We start from the raw sequence: 22,575 nt of genomic DNA, 5'->3' as shown, positions 1-22,575 counted from the left end.
GCCCTCTGTGAGTACTGTGACTGCATATGAGACAAGTATGAGCTTGTATCCCATGTTTGGCAATGTTCTGTGCTGTAAGTCTTTACTTTTTTTTCCTTCTGTTTTGTTTGCACTGTTTATGCTTACATACTTTGTAAGGTGCTGCATAGCCATTGTGGCACCATTTAAAGAAAGGATAATAATAATAATAATAATAATAATATAAGATTGTGTAATTCCTGCTGCCATACAGGGGCGTAGGGAGGACGGTTCCACTAGAGCACAAGCTCCATGCGCCTTACTTACCAGAGGGTGACCTGAAGTCGGACTCCGGAGCAGCTGTCAAGCAGCTGACAGTCTGTGTCGGGTCCACAGCAGCAACAGCAGCTCCTGTCCTGCCTCCTGCTCTAGTTAGAAACTCCTCGTCACTAGAGAAGCTTGTGCTGAGCCCTGATTGGTGGAGCTCAGCACATGTTCATCTGACCCCAGCAGGGGGCGGGGCTACAGCTACATGTCGAGGAAGAAGCTGCAGGGTCCACTTTATGGTAAGAGAGGTTATACCCCAGTAGTTATGTCTATCACCCACCCTGCCTGTATGTACTGTATGTGTGTATGTGTGACCCTTCCTGCCCGTATGTACTGTATGTGTGTATGTATGTGTGACCCTTCCTGCCAGTATGTGTGTGTGTATGTATGTATGTATGTGTGACCCTTCCTGCCTGTATGTGTGTTTGTATGTATGTATGTGACCCTGCCTGTATGTGTGTGTATGTATGTGACCCTGCCTGCATGTGTTACTGTATGTAGGAATATATGTATGCGACCCTGCCTGTATGTGTGTGTATGTATGAATGTGTGACTCTGCCTGCATACGTATGTATGTATGTGACCCTGCCTGTATGTGTGTGTCTATGTATTAGGGGTGTGCACCGGCCACTTTTCGTGTTTTGTGTTTTGGTTTTGGATCTGGATCTTTCTTCGTGTTTTGGATCTGGATTGGTTTTGCCAAAACCACCCTTCCGTGTTTTGGGTTCTGGGTTTTGTGTTTTGGATCTGTATTTTTTGAAAAAAAGCATAAAAACAGCTAAAATCACAGAATTTGTAGGTTTTTCTGCTCCTATGCTATTATTAACCTCAATAACCTTAATTTCCACTCATTTCCAGTCTATTCTGAACACCTCACACCTCACAATAGTGTTTTTATGTCCAAAAGGTTGCACCGAGGTAGCTGGATGACTATGCTAAGCGACACGAGTGGGAGGCCCAATACGTGACCCATCTAGGCGTGAAACTGCAGTGGCAGACAGGATGGCAGTTTGAAAAACTAGGCCCCAAACTGTACATAATGCAAAGAAAAAAAAGAGGTGCAAGATGGAATTGTCCTTGGGCCCTCCCACCCACCCTTATGTTGTATAAACAGGACATGCACACTTTAACAAACCAATCATTTCAGCGCCAGGGTCTGCCACACGACTGTGGCTGAAATGATTGGTTCGTTTGGGCCCCCACAAAACAAGCTGGCAATTAATCTGTCCCTGCACAAACTGGCTCTACGGAGGCAAGATGTCATCCTCATCCACCGATTCCTCACCCTCTTCAGTGTGTACATCCTCATCCTCACAGAGTATTAATTCATCCCCGCTGGAAACACAGGTCCCTCTGTACGTTCTGGAGGCTGGTCTCCCTGGAAGAGTTGATAATTCATTTTATGAACATCATCTTCTCCACATTTTGTGGAAGCAACCTCCTACGCCTTTCGCTGACAAGGTTCCCGGCTGCACTAAACACTCTTTCGGAGTACACACTGGAGGGGGGGCAACTCAGGTAAAATAGAGCCAGTTTGTACAGGGACCTCCAAATTGCTTATTTTTCCTGCCAGTACAGGTACGGACTGTCTGACATGCCTACTTGGATGCTGTCACCGATGTAATCCTTTAACAGACAGACGCACGCTTGTCGCTGCTGCTTTGATGATGCAAGTGCGGCTACAGCCCACACAATTCACAAAGACAGAAAAAAAAAAAAGAATATTTTTATTGTTTGTGGAGCACACTTTGAGGGTTACACCACCCTTTAACAGACAGACACACGCTTGTCGCTGCTGCTTTGAGGATGCAAGTGCGGCTACAGCCCACACAATTCACAAAGACAGAAAAAAGAAGAAGAATATTTTTATTGTTTGTGTAGCACACTTTGAGGGTGTCACCACCCTTTAACAGACAGACGCACGCTTGTCGCTGCTGCTTTAAGGATGCAGGTGCGGCTACAGCCCACACATTTCACAAAGACCGAAAAAAAAAGAACAATATTTTTATTGTTTGTGTAGCACACTTTGAGGGTGTCACCACCCTTTAACAGACAGACGCACGCTTGTCGCTGCTGCTTTAAGGATGCAGGTGCGGCTACAGCCCACACAATTCACAAAGACAGAAAAATGAATATTTTTTTTTGTTTGTGTAGCACACTTTGAGGGTGTCACCACCCTTTAACAGACAGACGCACGCTTGTCGCTGCTGCTTTAAGGATGCAGGTGCGGCTACAGCCCACACAATTCACAAAGACAGAAAAAAGAATATTTTTTTTGTTTGTGTAGCACACTTTGAGGGTGTCACCACCCTTTAACAGACAGACGCACGCTTGTCGCTGCTGCTTTAAGGATGCAGGTGCGGCTACAGCCCACACAATTCACAAAGACAGAAAAAAGAAGAATATTTTATTGTTTGTGTAGCACACTTTGAGGGTGTCACCACCCATTAACAGACAGACGCACGCTTGTCGCTGCTGCTTTGAGGATGCAAGTGCGGCTACATCGCACACAAGTCACAAACACATTAAAAAAATAGTTTTTTATATTTTGGAGCACTTTGAGAGTTACACCACCCTTTAACAGACAGACGCACGCTTGTCGCTGCTGCTTTGAGGATGCAAGTGCGGCTACAGCCCACACAATTCACAAAGACAGAAAAAAAAAGAACAATATTTTTATTGTTTGTGTAGCACACTTTGAGGGTGTCACCACCCTTTAACAGACAGACGCACGCTTGTCGCTGCTGCTTTGAGGACAGTATCATATGCAGTGACAGTAGACTTGTCAGAAATTGTTGGCACGTCCTTCAGTCCGGACCAGATGTCCAAACCAGCCCTTGACTTATGACACAGGCGCACGCTTGGCGCTGCTACTATGTTGATGCACGTGCGGCTACATCGCACACAAGTCACAAACACATTAAAAAAATAGTTTTTTATTTTTTGGAGCACTTTGAGGGTTACACCACCCTTTAACAGACAGACGCACGCTTGTCGCTGCTGCTTTGAGGATGCAAGTGCGGCTACAGCCCACACAATTCACAAAGACAGAAAAAAAAAGAAGAATATTTTAATTGTTTGTGTAGCACACTTTGCGGGTGTCACCACCCTTTAACGGACAGACGCACGCTTGTCGCTGCTGCTTTAAGGATGCAGGTGCGGCTACAGCCCACACATTTCACAAAGACCAAAAAAAAAGAACAATATTTTTATTGTTTGTGTAGCACACTTTGAGGGTGTCACCACCCTTTAACAGACAGACGCACGCTTGTCGCTGCTGCTTTGAGGATGCAGGTGGAATCTAGACGGGATTTGGAACCGGGGACACACTACCTCCATCAATTGTCTAAATCCCACTGCACTAATGGCGGATACCGGACGCACGTCTAACACCAACATAGCAGTCAAGGCCTCAGTTATACGTTTTGCTTCAGGATGACTGCTGTCGTACTTCATCCTCATCGCTAGGGACTGTTGGAGGGTCAATTGTTTAGTAAAAGTAGTGATGTTCCTACTTCCTCTCTGGGATGATGAACAACTCCCAGCAGCAGCAGCAATAGCACTAGGAGGAAGTGGTTCTTGGTCTTTCCCTATTTTATTTTTATCGGAGAAAGTTTGGTCCTCCATTTATGTTATATTGATATATACGTGCGGCTAAAGCGCACACAAACACAGAAAATATTTTTTTATTTTTGCTGGAGAGTAGTGCACTTTGTGGGTTACACCACCCTTTAAGAAATGAGCCAGCCGGCTCTTTACTTATGGGACACAGGCGCACGCTTTCCGCTGCTCCTTTGTTGATGCACGTGCAGCCACAGTGCACACAAGTCACAAACACAGAAAATATATATTTTTTTGGTTTGGAGTGTACTTTGGGGGTTACAGCACCCTTTAACAGTCAAGCCAGCCGGCCCTTTACTTATGACACAGGCGCACGCTTGGCACTACTTTGTTGATGCACGTGCGGCTACTGCGCACACAATTCACAAACACAGAAAATAATTTTTTTTTTGGTTTGGACTGGAGTGTACTTTGGGGGTTACAGCACCCTTTAATGGTCAAGCCAGCCGGCCCTTTACTTATGACACAGGCGCACGCTTGGCACTACTTTGTTGATGCACGTGCGGCTACTGCGCACACAATTCACAAACACAGAAAATAAATTTGTTTTTGGTTTGGACTGGAGTGTACTTTGGGGGTTACAGCACCCTTTAACGGTCAAGCCAGCCGGCCCTTTACTTATGACACAGGCGCACGCTTGGCACTACTTTGTTGATGCACGTGCGGCTACTGCGCACACAATTCACAAACACAGAAAATAATTTTTTTTTTGGTTTGGACTGGAGTGTACTTTGGGAGTTACAGCACCCTTTAACGGTCAAGCCAGCCGGCCCTTTACTTATGACACAGGCTCACGCTTGGCACTACTTTGTTGATGCACGTGCGGCTACTGCGCACACAATTCACAAACACAGAAAATAATTTTTTTTTTGGTTTGGACTGGAGTGTACTTTGGGGGTTACAGCACCCTTTAACGGTCAAGCTAGCTGGCCCTTTACTTATGACACAGGCGCACGCTTGGCACTACTTTGTTGATGCACGTGCGGCTACTGCGCACACAATTCACAAACACAGAAAATAATTTTTTTTTTGGTTTGGACTGGAGTGTACTTTGGGGGTTACAGCACCCTTTAACGTTCAAGCCAGCCGGCCCTTTACTTATGACACAGGCGCACGCTTGGCACTACTTTGTTGATGCACGTGCGGCTACTGCGCACACAATTCACAAACACAGAAAATTATTTTTTTTTTGGTCTGGACTGGAGTGTACTTTGGGGGTTACAGCACCCTTTAACGGTCAAGCCAGCCGGCCCTTTACGTATGACACAGGCTCACGCTTGGCACTACTTTGTTGATGCACGTGCGGCTACTGCGCACACAATTCACAAACACAGAAAATATATTATTTTTTTAGCACTTGGGGGGAGCACCCCTGATGGACAGAGCACCCCCTGGACAACACTACAGCACCCCTTTAGGACTGGGACACTGCACAGGACTTTGGAGTGGACACAGCCCCTATGGAGAACTGACTGCACAACACAGTCCAGCCAGCCCCTATGGACTTTGAAGTAGTGGACACAGCCCCTATTAACAACAGCAGCACAGCACAACACAGCCAGCCCCTATGGACTTTGAAGTAGTGGACAACAGCAGCACTACACTACACTACACTACACTACACTACACAGCCCAGCCAGCCCTAACTCCCACCCTCCCTCTTCACTGTCCACAGCCGAGTGAGAAAATGGCGCCGACGCGGGTACCTTATATAGGATCCAAAACCCGCGAGACTCGGAAGGCGGGATGATGACGTTTTGCCTCGATTTCAGATCCGAGTCAGGCGGGAAAAGTCGAGCCTGACTCGGATCGGACTCGGATCGGGGGGGCTTCGGGGGGGTTCGGATTTCAGAAATCCGAACCCGCTCACCCCTAATGTGTATGTATGAGGCGGTTGTATTTTATAGCACACACTTCTTTTTTTTTTGTGCGCGGTAGCACGCTCGTGCTCCGGGCACCCTGGCCACATGCTACACCTCTGCTGCCAAATATCTTTTAGCCTCTGCTACTGGATTCCTACTGGAATTTACACTACTATTTTTTATAATTGACAGCTAGAATGTCCTGTTTAGCAGAAAGTATAAAAACACTTAGGGGCATATTTAATCATACAAATTTGTGGGAAATCCTCAGACAATGACTGTTTTCACTGCAACAATTAACTATCACCTAAATATAAGAAGGGGGGTCAGCAGCAGGTTTCAGAGATATGCGCAGTTGCTCTACCGGTTCTGAACCTAAAAGTAAAGTGATCGCATTAGAGCTCACCTTACTTTTACATCACAGGGATGGGTTCTTATAGGTGACCCTATAATGCAATAAGCAGCTATAAGAAATTAAGATTATATTGTGGAAGAAATGTGGATTTCAATAAATATGGCCTTTAATAACAACAAATTTAAAATCACCTTGCTAAATTTGGGGGGTAGGAATGAGAATACAGTGTATGGATTTCCCTCTGAAGAATTGAATCTGCTTTCTTTTCTATTACTGCATGTTTTTGACCCACAAAGTATCACTTAATTGAATCTGCTAATATAGGGTGTTCCCATAACTTTAAAAACAGGAGCACATACATAAACTATTGGTGCATGCACACGGTCAGATCTGTCAGATGAACGATTTTACCAACGATTTGAACAATTGAACGATTTCAGACAGTATTAAAATGAATGAAATTGTCAAAATCTTGCTGCAAACATAGACTAGAAATGATCGGTTCGGATTCTGTGGAATTCGAACCTCTCCGAACATAGAGGATCCGAGTTCACTCGAACGCTGTTCGGGTGTTCCCCGCCTGACTCGGATCCCCCTTCGAGGTGGAACGGCGGCCTCCTGATGTCAGATTCTCGCGAGAGAATCTGACGTCAGGACCCCACTAGTGTAGGGCAGAACACAGTGATAGCGGTCTGCCCTACACAGAAACAAACACACAGTTGCCAGCGCAGCTGTGTGTTTGTTATAGCAGCCAATGACAGTCAGACAGACTCTCATTGGCTGCTGCGTCCCTGGAGGGAGCCGGCTGGGTGATGGGAGAGACGTCATGATGTCTCTCCCATAGTGCAGAGAGGAGCGGGCGGCTGCGGTCACAGCAGGAGCGGGGATTCAGGTAAGTTGTTTTTTTATTTTTTCTGGGTAAGGCGGCGCTACTGGGGGCAGTACTAATGGGGGCAAAACTACTGGGGACAAACTACAAGGGGCACAACTACTGGGGGCACTTCTAATGGGGGCATACTACAAGGGGCACAACTAATGGGGGCACTTGTAATGGGGGCATACTACAAGGGGCACTTGTAATGGGACACAACTACTGGGGGCATACTACTAGGGACACTACTACTGGGGGCATACTACTAGGGACACTACTATTGGGGGCATACTACTAGGGGCACTACTACTGGGGACATACTACTGGGGGCTTACTACTGGGTACACTACTACTGGGAGTATACTACTGGGGGCATACTACTAGGGGCACTACTACTGGGGGCATACTACTAGGGACACTACTACTGGGGGCATACAACTAGGGGCACTACTAATGGAGGCATACTACTGAGGGCACTGCATAGGGGGCACTACTACTGAGGGCATTGTGTAAGGGACACCACTGCTGTGGGCATTGTATAAGGGGCACTACTACTGTGGGCATTGTATAAGGGGCGTTACTACTGTGGGCTTTGTGTATAAGGGTCACTAATGTGGACATTGTGCAAAAGGGGCACTACTGTGGGCATTGTTTTAAATGTGCACTACTATGTGTGTCATAACATAAATAAGAGACACTACTTTATGGTGTAATGTGAATCAGGGGCACTATGGGCCTGATTCAGACCCGCTCGCGAGCGCACAGTGCTCGCAAGCGGGTCAATGGTCCCCCACTGCGCATGCGCACGCTGGAGCCGGCTCCATTGTGCGCATGCGCGAGACCCGGCCATCGACGGGCGCTCCATCGCTACGGGTCTCGCACCATTGCGGGGCAGCTGTCGATTGTGATTGACAGCTTGCCCTGTTTTGGAGGCGAGCAGGGGGGGTGGCTGGCCAAACGGAGGTGTTCCCGAAGGAACGCCTGCCGTTTGGGGGTGGACTCACTGACATCACGAGTGATGTCAGTGGGTGAGCTTCCGGCTGTATTAAAGCCGAAAGCTCACTGGGGCTTGCGGGATCGAGACCCTACCACAAGGGTCTCGTCGCAAGCTGCGATGGTCGTGACCATCGTGACTATCACCTGGCCGCTCGCTAAAGCTGTGGGTGGTAGTCCACTGTGTAAAAAAGTACTGTGACTCTGCTGGCCGTACCCCACTGGGTGGGTGGGAGGGCCCAAGACCATTTCATTTCTGCCAGTGCTGTGTGGCAATGTTTCATAGATGTGCTTTAAACTGTGGTGTCTGTGCCGCCGCTCTGACGCTTGGTGACCAGTCAGCTCACTGCAACCTTTGGCCAATAATGGTGAAAACTATCATTTAAACTGTGAGGTGGTCTAAATTGACTGTAAATGACTGGAATGTAATGTTATTGAGGTTAATAACACTCTAGGAAGAAGAAAAAAGCCCAATTTATGTTATTCTAGCTGTTTTTGCCAATTTTTGTAAAAAATCCAAATCCAAAGCCAGTCACCGCAGTTTGGCAAATCCATATCCAAAGCCGGACGACGAATTAGAACCAAATCCAAATCCGGCAAAAATGGTCCGGCGCACATCCCTAACACAGATGATGCCAGATATCGTTATCTGACACATGGGAACGAGCATTGTTCACCGTTGCAGGCTCACATGTCAGATTTTCTTTCAGATATGAACGATTTTTAAAATCGTTATTGTTCACATCTGACACATAATCTGACCGTGTGTATGCACCATATCACATACACGTACTAATTCTTGAGAGCTAAATAAGGGAAAACAGTTGGAGGAATGAGTTTACCTTAAGCTGGGGTAGGGGTTAATTTCTGTTATTAACTGTAATTCTGTCTCTTTCTAATTAATTACCTGCAAAGCCTGACTTTCAATGGTCTTTTGAAAAACGTTGCAAACATTGCATAACCCTCTTAAAATCAACACTGATCTAGGGCGTAACAAGTTTGAGTAATAGGAAAAATAACCTGGTGATTGATTTCTAGTGAAATAAGAGGGAAAACCAGAACAGTTACTTATAATACCTAAATGAGACTCCCCTTTTTAGCTGAGTCACTGGGTATGGCCAACTTGTCTTTAGGCCAGAACATGAGGTGTAACTTTTTTCCACATCATGTCTAGATGATTAAACTAGGAATTTGTGAGGTCTGAAATATAAAACAACTTTTTTTTAATCATAATTAATGCCAACAATTCCTATTTATGTCAGTTATTTTTAGATGTAGTATTATTTTGTCCTGTTGCTTTTGTCTCAGGCAGCTGCGTACCCCTTTCAGTTTATTCTCACAAATAAAATGTAAGTAGCATGTGTATTGTGCTATTTCATATATTTACCCTGACACACACAAAGTAATACATACATTGTGCTAATCCCCAGATTCACAGAGCTTTTGTATATAACCATACAACCACTGAGTATGCACTGAATAATTCTTACATTTGATTATTTTCATTTGACATCCACCTTATCTGCCAAATGTTTAATGCGACGTAATTAAAAACACAGAAAGGATTACAGCTGAACAGATATATTAAAGACAGTTAACTGCTTATGCAAGACTCAAACGCCCCACAAATCTGATTAATTTACCTCATTAACGCATGCGAGAATGCTGTCCAACGTGCCTCGTCTGTAAGACAAACGTCTACACCCATATTTCGCACTTATTTTTATTATTTGTAATAACATGGGCTCAATTAAATAATGCTAAAAATTACCATTAGCACAAGTTATTAAATCCAGCCAAGGTTATTGGTATACAGGTTGAGTCTCCCATATCCAAAATGCTTCGGGCCAGGGGTATTTTGGATATCGGAATATTCCGTATTTTAGAATATTTGCATACCATAATGAAATATCTTGGGAAAGGGACCCAAATATACACACAGAATGCTTTTATGTGTTATATGCACCTTATACACACAGCTTGCAGGTAATTGTATACAATATTTTTAATTATTTTGTGCATAAAACAAAGTTTGTGTACATACATGAAATTCATTTATGTTTCATATACATCTTATATACAGAGCCTGGAGGTTATTTTATACTGTATTTTAACAATTTTGTGTTTTAAACAAAGTTCTTGTACATTGAACCATCAGAAAGCAAAGGCTTCACTTTCTCAGTCATGCTAAAAATATTCCGTATTTCAGAATATTTGGATATGGGAGACTCAACCTGTATTGACAAAGGAATGAGAAACACTGGAGCCAACCATTGTTTCTCAGGTGATTTGGGTTATGTTAGAAAGTATTGTGCTAGGGAGATGGCTGCAGACATGAATACTTCCTAATAATGTGCAAATAGTTATAAAGGTACCTCCATAGAGGTGCAAGGTCATAAAGATAACCATTTCCTGTATCACCTTTGAACTAGGCTGTCATGGCAGTCTTAATTTTACAAAATGGCACACTCTTATTTTATTTTCATTCACTGACGAGAGAGTTAAAATTAAACTATGCCAGACTTACCAAAGACAGATGCATATTAAATTAAACTAATTTTCTTAAATTAGAACCATCATATAAATCATTGAATCATTGATTTGTTTGTAAATCACGCCGCAGCAAACACCAAGCTTTAAACTAACATGGTATAAAGGTAAAACAATAACTCTATTAGCAGTACTGAACAGACTAGTTTCTAAATTCCCAGTCATTTTTATTCAACCATCTTTTTACTATACGCAGCAATTGCAGTCTTGTATTGCAGGTTCCTGTTATTTCGTGTGATGCTGAACCCTTGCTGTTCTTCGTTACTGATTCCATGTAGATCCCTGCGTACATTCCTCATTAGAGGAACCTCTCTCCGGCCTGTGTTGTGCACCACTCCTAGTAAACCTTGTAGCCACCTCTGGCGAGTTATTTCTTCAATAGTCTTTCCTTTGTCATGCATTAGCTGAGCTTCGGCGACTGATCTCTCTCTAGAAGGCAAGACACGAGAGCTATAGTATTTACAATTGTAACAGTAATTTTAATGATGCTGAAAATTAGAACAATAATTTATTAATTTAATTGGTTCGTTATTACACATATTCCATTAGAAAAAGACCTAATTATTATATAAATGATATACATGTCTTTTATTCAAATGCAGTGGTTCATGCTCACACAGAATCGGGATGCAGTTAAAATACCAACGGAGGGGATTCCAGAGGTCAGAATGCTGGCGCCAGAATCCCGATAACTGACAGAATCCCGGCGCGGGCATCCCGACCACTGGAATCCCGAAGGTAAGTACCGGGGTTAGGGGGAGGGCTAGAGTTAGGGTTAGGCACTAGGGGGAGGGTTAGGCACTAAGAGAAGAGGGTTAGGTTTAGGGTGCGGGAAGGGGAAGGTTAGGTTTAGGCACTAGGGGGGAGGTTAGGGTCAGGTACCAGGGAGGGAGGATTAGGGTTAGGGTAGGGGGAGGGTTAGTATACCGACTGACTAAGTGTAGGTATTCTAACCCTGTCGGGATGCCGGCATAGGGATTCTGACCGCCAGGATCCCGAACGCCGGCATCCCGTACCCATCCCCACAGAAATCTGGGTTAGACCATCATTATGGAGTAAGTATGGAAAGGACATGGAAAAGGCTGACTCTTAAATATGTTACTTTCATAGTCTTAAACTAAACATCATGGACATATCTTATTGGCCAGTTTGGTGGCTTTCGAACAGTACATTCTAATATTGCTTGGAATGTGGGCCCAATGTGATCATCAGGCTGGCTTGAAAGGTCTCCGTTAGCCACCCCACTGCAAGGGGTTTGTATAATCCCGTTGTTCAGTTTAACTACGGAACAACTGGACCTTTGCAGGTTTGTTCGCAAAGACTGTTCAGCATTATTTTTACATTTACATTTTATATAGGCCTGCAAATGAATCGCTTAGACCCTCTTCCCAAAAGGTGGATGGTTTTACATATTTATTGTGTTAATGGAAATATAATGGCTTTGATAAGCATCTCTTATAACCAGTGCTTAAAGTGGTCCTAGAGAAGTGGTGGAACTCACACCCTCGTCGGTGCTTTTTCAGTAAAGGGACAGCGCGCAACAGAAAAAAGGGGTGTGGTCACACAATAGTATTCCCATTCAAATTACGCCACACAGTAGCACAATCTTATCCACATTACACCATACATAGTGCCCCTGATTCACATTACACCACATAGTAGTGTCCCTTATTCATGTTATGACACACAGTAGTGCCCCTTTTACACAATGCCCACACAATGCCCACAGTAGTAGTGGCCCTAATACACATATTGCCCACAGTAATAGTGCCTCTTATGCAATGCCTACTGTAGTGGTGCGCTTATGCAATGTCACCAGTGGTGGTGCCCCTTATGCAGTTCCCCCAGTAGTGGTAGTGCCCCCAGAAGTGGTGCCCCTTATGCAGTGCCCCCAGTGGTGGCAGTGCCCCTTATGTAGTGCCCACAGTGGTAATGCCCCTTATGTAGTGACCACAGTGGTAGTGCCCCTTATGCAATGCCTACAGTGGTAGGGCCACTTATCCAGTGCCCACAGTGGTAGTTCCCCTTATACAGTGCCCCCAGTAGTAGTGCCTCTTTTGCAGTGTCCCCAGGAGTGGTGCCCCTTATGCAGCACCCCCTATGCAATGCCCCCTGTAGTAGTGACCCCAATAGTAATGCCCCCAGTTGTAATGCTCCCCTGTAGTACTGCCTCCAATAATAATGCCCCGTGTAGTAGTGCCGCTTACATATAAAAACTCCCACAATACTTGCCTTAAGTCCCGCTCCTGCGTCCATGACCGTCCAACAGGCTGCTCCTCGGAACTATGTGAGAGACGTCATGACGTCTCTCCCATAGTGCACACTGCGAGAGCCGGAGCTCAGAAGTGAACTCCGGCTGGCGCTGCGCGGAAGGAGCCGGGCTCCCTCTGGTAACAAAATCTCAGGGAGTGCCTGGCAAATGGAGCCTCTCTGCGGCGCTGGGCTGATGTGGTTCCATCTCCAAATAGAAGTGATGGAACGCAGTTCCGCCCCGTTCCGGCACACTTTAACCTCTGCTTATAACAGGGCTGTATAGACTGCACATGCGTTTTTTTCCCCATACTTTTTTAAATAGTTTTATACTATTGTTAACTACTGTCATTGTTTCAACTCCATGCATTTGCCATAGAGTGGTTAGTTGACTTGATGTCCAAAAATTATTAAAAAACTATAAACACCTCTAACTAGTCACTTACCTTTTACATGTTTTATTTTAGTCAGACATATGTATTGTTTCTGCATAATAATTTAATAATATTTTCAAGATGCGTACACACGGTATGATAAAAATGCACGTAATGAACGATGACGATATCGAACATATCGTTATCGTTCATATTGTGCATTTTTCAGTGCCTCCAACCCACCAATGGCCTGCTATATGCGGGCACGTATGGACGATAAAGATATCGTCCATCGACCGTGCATGCAGGCCAACCTGGTCGATATTCGCCAGGTTATTATAGGGTCCCGCGATCGTTGAACGCGAGTCGCTGGCCGTCGTTTGGTGGAGTGTTGCATCTGGAGTAACAACCTTTGTCGCTGTGCTGGGATCGCAAATGCAGCAGGGGGTGTAATACACCTCCTGCTGCATTTGCATTATTGCACAGATCGCAGTTGCAAAGCTGCCTGCATGCAGCTTTGCTATTGCGATCCATGCTGAATCAGGCCCCATGTTACACTGCAGGGGCGCATTTATAATGAGCAAACAGAATGGATTTAGAGGTATAATTTCTACTGTGTGGATTTTTAGAAGTGGAGATGTTGCCCATGGCAACCAATCAGATTCTAGCTATTATCTTCTAGAAGGTGCTAGATAAATGTAGAATCTGATTGGTTGCTATGGGCAACATCTCCACTTCTAAAAATCCGCACTTTAGTAAAGATACCCCTTAGAGATGGGAATGTTGTGTCCAACTACTACCTAGCTCAATTCTAAATTTCAGTGCAAAAATAAGGCCGCCCAGTATTTGTGCGCTACATGCAAAATCAACTTGTATTTTCCAGAATGTTAAGATTCTTGGGGGGTTGATGAGCTGCTTACCAATATTTGTGGATTTTTTTTTTAAATATCCTTATTTTAAGGTCAGCCTTATTGTTCTGTTGGAATGGATAAAGCAAGTTGTGTATATCCTTCACTAACTATGGACATCTCATTTAACTTTATATAATTACTGAGGTTAGCGTGCATCTTGTAATTTTAAAGTTTAAAAGCAGTTGGAGTTGCAGCTACACTTTTGTGAGATACCTAAATGTACAGGTTCCTTGGAGATATACACAAAATAAGGCTGAAATATCAGACAAGGAATGCCTGTCAGGGAGCGGACTATAATTTCAACTATCAAAGGGGGCGATTCAATTCAGCGCAATGCTGAATAGCTTCAGAAAGTGATTCCCACAGTTATTCAATTCACCACACTGTTAAGTTTGACTATAGGATTTCTAATTGCATCCTCCAGAGGATGCGGTTTTCCAGCATAGCACAGCGCTAACAGCCTCGCAGCCTGCACTTTAGTTAAATAATGACGATTACCGAGACAAAACACCCAGCTTAAGGCGCGGTAACCGGCATTCTCTGGCTTAAGTGGATCTAGTCGGACTTAACAGCGCGGTCAATTGAATGGCTCCAGGAGTTCCTTCCCTGGGCTATTCAGCATCGTGCTAAATTGAGTCGCCCTCTATTTCTCATCCACAATTTATAGTGTAACCTCTTTTAATATTGAGGTGCATTTCTTTAATCACTCTGATTACATGAGGAAATGAACTAACGTGTGGTTACGGTTTTTGGTGACTTTTTTGTCTGTCAGTTGCTTAAGGCCAAACTGCACAGAAAATAGAAATCTCTTTATTTGAAAATGGCATACTGATGTTATACAAACTATGCACTTATGAACATGCAGTTTGTAAAATCACGTCAAGCAGCATTAAAGTGACATTTTTTTTAGACATGGTCCTGACAAGTGAAATAACATAAACCACTTACCAGTAATAACTGAAGAGAAAAACCTCCCACCCCTTCTCTAACAGTCTGTGCTGCACAGCATTGGTCTGGACCTCTGGGGGGGGGGGGGGGGTCCAAAATCAAAGAATCAGGTAAGGGAGTACCAACAAAGTACCCATGTTCTCATTCTAAATTATAGTAGTGCCCTCTTTGTTCTGTTAAATGCTAATCTATTTGTTGCTAAATATTGATATTGCCTACGTTATATGAATAGTAATTTTAATCAATAGGTGCACAACTATTATTTTGTTTGAAATAGAAGGCATTATTTAACATTTATTATTGGGCAAACACTTGCGTCATCAGAGCCGTCTTTATAAGCCAGTGACACTCTTACCCTTTTTTATGACACAGCCCATCAAACCCCTTTATATGCCAGAGCCCATTATGCCCTTTTATATGACACAGTCCATCATGCCCCTTTATATGCCAGAACCCATTATGCCCCTTTATATGCCATAGCTCCTTATGCCCCTTTGTATGACATATGCCATCATGCTCCTTATGCCCCTTTGTATAACACAGGCCATCATGCACCTTTATATGCCAGAGACATTCATGTACCTTTATATGCTAGTGCCCTTATGTCCCTGTATATGCCAGAGCTCCTTATGCCCCTTTATATGACACAGCCTGTCATGCCGCTTTATATAACAGGGCCCCCCTTATGCCACCAAAGTCTGAGCAAGACAGTCAGCTCCCTCATGTCCTTGGCTTGACTTACCTTGTGATATGAGGGGACAAGTCTGTTCAATTCTAAAGATGACAGCACACTGCAGCCCCTGATACTGACAGGAAGTCGTGGGCTGGAGCGCTAAGAGAATAGGAGGCGGACTGCAGGCAAGACCAGAGAGGGCTCGTAGGATAGGAGATTGGGATGTCAGCAGTGAGTGTAAATTATTTTTTTCACATATTTCCGGACACTGCCCACCCAGACAGATGTCCTGATTTCCGGACTGTCCAGAGCAATCCCAGATGGGAGGTAACCCTAGCTACAGCCAGCATGCAATAACAGTCATGGGCAGGACAGTGCATGCTGACAGTGGGAGTGCCATAAATGTTACAGTATGCAGTAGGTTTTCCATCTAGTTTGGCCTACAGTAATTAGAGTTTTTTTAAACTGCCACACATTGTATGCTGTTTGCGGTTTCAGCCTCCAAACTTCAAGATAGTAAGGGGTATATTTACTAAAGTGCAGGTTTTTAGAAGTGGAGATTTTGCCCATAGCAACTAATCAGATTCTACTTAACATTTATCTATCACTTTCAAGTAGAATAGCTAGAATCAGATTGGTTGCTCTGAGCAACATCTCCACTTCTAAAAACCTATACTTTAGTAAATATACCCCTAAATGTCTCTTTAAATCAGCATCATTCTTCCTGACATATTCCAGATCATTTGTCCTCATATTAGATAACTTTGGGAAATAAAGTGGAAAGGAGTTGTGTTTAATTCCAATGTCAGCTATTTCACTTTTAATATTTGCTTTGCTATTCGATGTGCCCAGGCATATGTATAAATTGTACTGATCCAGCGGATACATTGCAGTGTGCGCATGACACCTGCACCTCCTAGGTGGTCATCCTTTAAACTTGTTTACTAGTCAGGTATGGTACATGCAGATCAAACTGGCCAATCAGAATCGTATCATAACTGTACAGTTTGCAGCTTCATTTTGCTTGTAATCATCAGAACATTGAAACCAAATTACTCGCAAAACAAAGATAGGAGAAATGTACTTATTACTTGAGGACTAATCTAGTATATTTTCCAGTTATTTAATTATTTTCTTAATAATACATACATCACTCACTGCTTGGTTCCTGTGTGACAGGACCTCCATCTTAATGAACAACTGAGGAAATGAGGACTATTACATTTATTTCTTATAATGTAATGAGTAATTTAAGTAATAAGATTTTCATACAATTTTAATTTCTGTCCTTATAATATCAGATCTTTTCATATTGCATATTGCTTCTATAATTATGTACTTATTGTGCTTCAACAAAGAAAGTGTTCTTCGGCCTGGGTTGTGAATGGTCTCCAGTAAACTTTGTAACCATCTGTGTCGAGTTATTTCTTCAATCATCTTTCCTGTATCATGCATTAGCTGAGTCTCTGCAACTGATCTCTCTCTAAAACAAACAACAGAGAGTCATGTAGTTAGAAGGAAGCTATAGCTTACATTATTATATTGCGCATGGCTGCAATAAGCAGATTGTATTGCCTAGACACACTTCTGGCAGGACAGTCCCACTATTCAGATACTGTCCCGCCATCCCACCCGCGGGCCGCAGTGTCTCGCGGTGGTGCAGGGCCGGCGCTAGGCTGTGCTGCTCCCAACGACGTCCTGTGTTGCAGCCCCTTCCCTCCTCCGCTCCCTCCCCCCTGAGCTTAAATATATAACATAGCGCTGGGAGGGAGGTGGGCGTTTCCTGCGCCCTCCGGAAACAGTAGCGCTCCAGGCGACGGACCGGCTTGCCCGTGCCTGGAGCCGCTACTGCGGTGGGGGAAGTTGGGGGAATTTAATCTCACAGCTGCTCTGCATGCACACGGCATCTCTTTACTGTTCGTGGGTGAAAGCTCTGAGGGCAACACAGCATCTCCGTGGAAGTTAGTCATACCTCTGGAGTGACAAAGAGTGGGCATGTTGCAAAGCCATGCCCCTTCATCATGAGGCCACACCCCCTTTTCGGGCGTGCACGCCTTCGGCATGTGGCAGTCCCAATCCTGAACCTTACAAAGTTGAGAGGTATGGATTAAGTGCTTTTCTACATCTGATATAGGGCGGGATTTGCTAAGGACAGAAAGGCTGTCAAACCTCCGAAAATGCCATTGGGGTGTGACTGCATTTCTCATATGTTCTAAGCTTCGACCCGGTGGGTAACGGAATCTTTAGTTGGCATTACCCAATAGAAGCCTCTGGGCTTCTTTCCGCCCTGCAGTGAGTAGGATGAACAACTGAGGAAATGAGTCCTGCAGTGAGTAGGATCCAATTGGATGCTTCTCAGTGTGTCCGGTTGTGCGTGCGTCATTCTGCACATGTTCAGAAGGATGCCAGAGGGATTTCTGGGTCATAAACCCAGAAGTTCCTCTATCGCAAAGGACAGCTCTTAACAGGAGATATTGTTGCTGGTATGTACCCGATAAGTGGCGGACTGTACAGCATTGCGGATGCGATGCTTAGTACATCCAAGCCCCTATCTGTTAAATATCAAGTGGAGTGGTCTTGGAAAACATAGAACACACAAACTCTACCGAATTTTAATGATTTTCAGTGTCTCTAGAGAGAGATGCTTACTTTCTAAATATGTAGTCCTCCTTTATACTGCTAACTTTCCACCCGAGTCAAACTTGGTAGCATAATGAAAGCTGCACTTAATCGAAAGGTGACATAAAAGTGAACTGATATTATATAAACAGTATATTCAAAATTGTAATTTTTTTAATTGCTGACTCTAGAATTCACAAGGAATGTGGGACAGCAACAGTCAGCTGACAATTACATGGGTGTCCCTGGTACACTGATAGTCCAAAACCAGTTTAAATTCTCCAAGCATAGAAATCTGAAAAACATAAAATTGTATACTGATAACAATAAGAGGACTAGAGGGACCTAAGCATCACTGCTACTCTGGAAGAGTAAGAAACTAGGGTTAATAATGTTCAAGACAGAACTCTGGGCCTGATTCAGACCCGCTTGCGTGCACTGAGCGCTGGAATGCTGGTCGATGTTGGCCCAGTGCGCATGCGCACAAGGGAGCCGGCTCTGTTGTGCGCATGCGCGAGACCTGGATAGCGACGGCCAAGCTACAAAGGGGGCGTGCTGTCGATGGGGAGTGACAGCACGCCCCCTTTGGTGGGCGTGCCGGGGGCGTGGCTGGCCAGACGGAGGCATTCCCATGGGAACGCCTACCGTCTGGGGCCGGCCCCACTGACATCACAAGTGATGTCAGTGGGAGTGCTCTCGGCTCTGATAGAGCCGAAAGCACTCCAGGGCTTGCGGAAGACGAGACCCTACCACAAGGGTCTCATCGCAAGCGCGATGGTCGCGATGGTCTCAGCCATCGCGACCTTCATTTTGGCCGCTCGCTATAGCTGTGGGTGGTCACCCACAGCTATGCGAGTGGCCAGGAGGCTGCTAAAATAAAACAGAGGGACGGCCCTGATTCAGAGCGAGCACTCTGTCAGAGCGTCCGGCTCTGAATCAGGGCCTCTGTTCTAATGCACATTTGTCAAGAGACTATAACTAATGTTAAGAGAAGTAGGTGGTAGCATGGAATTTCAGAAACTTTTTGTTTTTTTCAATGGAACTTTTTAATTTTTCATTAAAGAATATAGCAAAGTGAATGGTCACCAACTTGTGGAGTGTGCTTCATAAGCAATGAATCACAGAGAGGAAGATTTTGAAACAGGTTAACAAATCAGATATTCTCTACACTGACTGGACTTACATTACTTGTTTAATTAATCATTATTGTACAGAGCTACAGAATATGTTGGTACTACAGAAATTATAATAATGATCTCACAGACCAGTATGGGTGGGATGTACTAAGCATCTCATTTGCGATGCTGTACATCCTGCCACTTATCGGGTACATAGCGGCGATAATAACGCCAGTATGTACCTAGAAAATTGCAAAGGACAGCTCACCCGTTAAGAGTTGTTCTTTGCAATAGAGGTGCTTCGAGGTTTATGACCCAGAAGTCCCTTTGGCGTCCTTCTGCGCATGCACAGAATGACACATGCCGCCGGGCACACTGGGAGGGATCTGATCTGATACCTCTCACCGTAGGACGTGGAATGAAGCTTATAGGCTTCTATTGGGTAATGCCATCTAAAAATGGCGTTACCCACCGGTTCGAAGCCCCGGAATGCATAGCATTCTGGATCTTAGTACATAGGAGAAATGCAGTCAAACCCTCGAAAACAGCATTTTCGGGGTTTGACCACATTTCTGCCCTTAGTACATTCATTGAGAGGTTTTCTAAAGAGCAATTTGTTATGAGATTTACAAACCGATTTCAGATCCAAACTGTCTATAGGGTTGAAAACTAAAAACGCATTCCATGAGGCAGCACAATGACACATTAGTTAACATGGGTAAGATCCCCACCAGGGCCCTATCTGAGTTGACTTTGTATGTTCTCCATGTGTTTGGATGGGTTTAGGTACCTATTACGTCTCACAGTCCACAAAATGTACAATTATATATATACGGATATGTACATTTGAGAATTTCATTGATTAGTGTAATTAAAAACATCACCTAATTGTTGTGCACAGGATATTTAGAGTGTATAGCAGAATTCAACTTGCTCTACATTATTGTTATTATTATTACTAACTTTTAAGTTTTAAGCACGACAAAGTTTTTGCAGCACCGTACAAGGAATATACATAGTAGCAATGGAGATTGACATACAAGTACAATAATAAGTATAATATAGTGTAAATTGACATGTCAAGGAACAACATACAGTAATAAAATTACAGATTAGGTAGGGCAAGGTCATGGGGCAAGGGTAGGGCAATTCACTATATTTCCTGTACACAAGGTAAAGGCGAATACAGTATCAGTTATCCTGCCTATGACAGCTTACATTCTAAGGGGAATGGAGAACAGTTGGAGAGTGAATATGGGAAGACACCAAGAGCCATAGAGGTAAGTAGAGATTTAGGAGGGCTGGTAGACTTTAATGGAAAGACTATTTTTTGAGAGCGTGTTTAAAGCTACTGTAGCAAGACTGGTAGAAAGTCTAGGGATGGAGTGAGTCCCAGAAGAGGGGGAGGGAGTGTGAGAGGCCTTAGAGGCAGGCTTGAGAGGAGGTTACCAGGGTGGACCAGAAGCAGCAATCAATTGAAGAGCAGAGAGGACAGAAGTGGATTTGGACAGAATTAGGTTGGAGATGCAGGAGGCGGAGGAGTGATTAAAAGCTTTATATTCAAGAGTGAGGAGTTTGAAATGGACTTTAAAGGGAATAGGGAGTCAGTGAAGTAGGTTACCATGGGGGGGATACTGATTATATTAAAGGCAAGAACAGGGGTGATGAAAGGATGAGGTTACAGTAGTTAAAGCAGGAGATGAGTGCTTGGTGATATCAAAAAAGTCCCGATCTTAGAGAGGTTGTGAAACTGGAAACTGGAAGTGGCAGAAATGAGAGACATGTTGAATATGAGGGGTGAATGAAAAGGTGTCAAAAATGACACCCAGGCAGTGGACTTTATATCAACAAAAAGAGAGTGGGGGTGATGGGGGCCCTGGAAGAATTAAAAACAATGAGTTTTCTCTTGGCCATGTTTAGATTAAGAAAGCATTGGGATGTCAAGGACTAGATGGCAGAAAGGCAGGAAGAAACTAGAGAGGATGAAGGGAGAGAGGTCAGGGGGAGAAGAGGTACATTTGAGTATCATCAGTGTAGAGGTGATATTGAAGTCTAAAGGAGCTTTGGATGTTTTTGAAGAGTAAGAGGCACAAAAGGAATGATTAGTGAAGTTAAAAGTGAACCATTAGAATACAGAATCATGGAGACTGAAGGAATGGAGGGTTTGAAGGAGGTGGGGGTGATCAACAGTGTCAAAGATGGCAGGCAGATATAAGAGGATGAAAAGTGACCACTGACTTTGGCAATGAGTAGGTCTTTAGTGACCTTGTTGAGGGTGCAGGAAGTGAGGAATGTGGTGAATTGGAGATAGACAATTCTCTCAAGGAAATTGGAGACATAGGGATGGAGAGAGATAGGGCTTCGATTTAGAGAGAAATCGGGTAAAATTAGTGTTTCTTAAGGATGTGTGAGACAAGGACTTGTGTGAAGGCCAAGGAAACAGTGCTCAAATAGGGACAGGTTGAAGAAATGTGCAAAGTAGGTGCAGTCTTCAAGAGAAATGGACCAAAGAAGATGGGATGTAGTGTTTGGGGACAAGTTGAAGGGAGGGAGATGAGAGGAGGACATGGACTTCTTCCACAGTGCTGAGGGTAGAGGAGCACAAGTTGGGAAGGAAAGTAGGGGATATAGGGGAAAAAAGTGGATGATAGTGGAGGGCAGAAATGGTATGCGTATGGTGTCAATCTTGGAAGCAAAGTAGGTAGTGAAGTCAGAAGCAGAGAGGGAGGAGGGATAAATCAAAGAAGAGAGTTGCAGCAAAGGATAAAGTTGTGGCAAAGAGGTGGCAAGGATTCAATGATTGGGAGGAGATTACAGATTTAAAGCAAGATTGCTTAGCGTGGGTTAGGGCAGAGCTTTAGGAGGTGAGTATGAATGTGAAATGTGGGAAATTGGCATAAGAGCATGATTTACTCTATTGCCATTCAATAGTATAGTAGCATTTCTAAAGGTAATGAGTGAACTTAGAATGACAGGCTTGAGTAGGTGAGAATCATGTGGATTAGAGGGTTGAACAGGGGGTTTGGCAGAGGGAGGGGTGACATCAGAGCATAGGGTACGAGAGAAGGGGTAAGTAGAGAGAGAGAGGCATATATAAGGGGAGAAGAAAGGGGAAGGGATAAAGGGGAGAATGAGTAAGAAGACT

At 44.2% G+C, this 22,575-nt stretch overlaps 1 protein-coding gene across 1 annotated transcript in view; it reads right to left on the bottom strand.

The window, feature by feature from the left end:
* Positions 1–9,634: 9,634 nt before the first annotated feature.
* Positions 9,635–22,575, bottom strand: part of LOC148508205 (uncharacterized) — a 64,922-nt gene continuing 51,981 nt past the window's right edge. Inside the window, exons 3-4 of the mRNA XM_088444927.1 lie at positions 17,033–17,176; positions 9,635–10,966 (exon numbers count right to left, since the gene is read on the bottom strand). Of these exons, the coding sequence (XP_088301053.1) occupies positions 10,705–10,966; positions 17,033–17,176 (406 nt within the window). The 3' untranslated portion in view covers positions 9,635–10,704. The remainder of the gene's footprint in view (positions 10,967–17,032; positions 17,177–22,575) is intronic.

Source organism: Taudactylus pleione, unplaced genomic scaffold, assembly GCF_031769625.1.
Source record: "Taudactylus pleione unplaced genomic scaffold, aTauple2 ptg000374l, whole genome shotgun sequence".
In the NCBI taxonomy this organism is placed as follows: Eukaryota; Metazoa; Chordata; class Amphibia; order Anura; family Myobatrachidae; genus Taudactylus; species Taudactylus pleione.
This window is presented reverse-complemented; position numbering and strand designations above follow the sequence as displayed.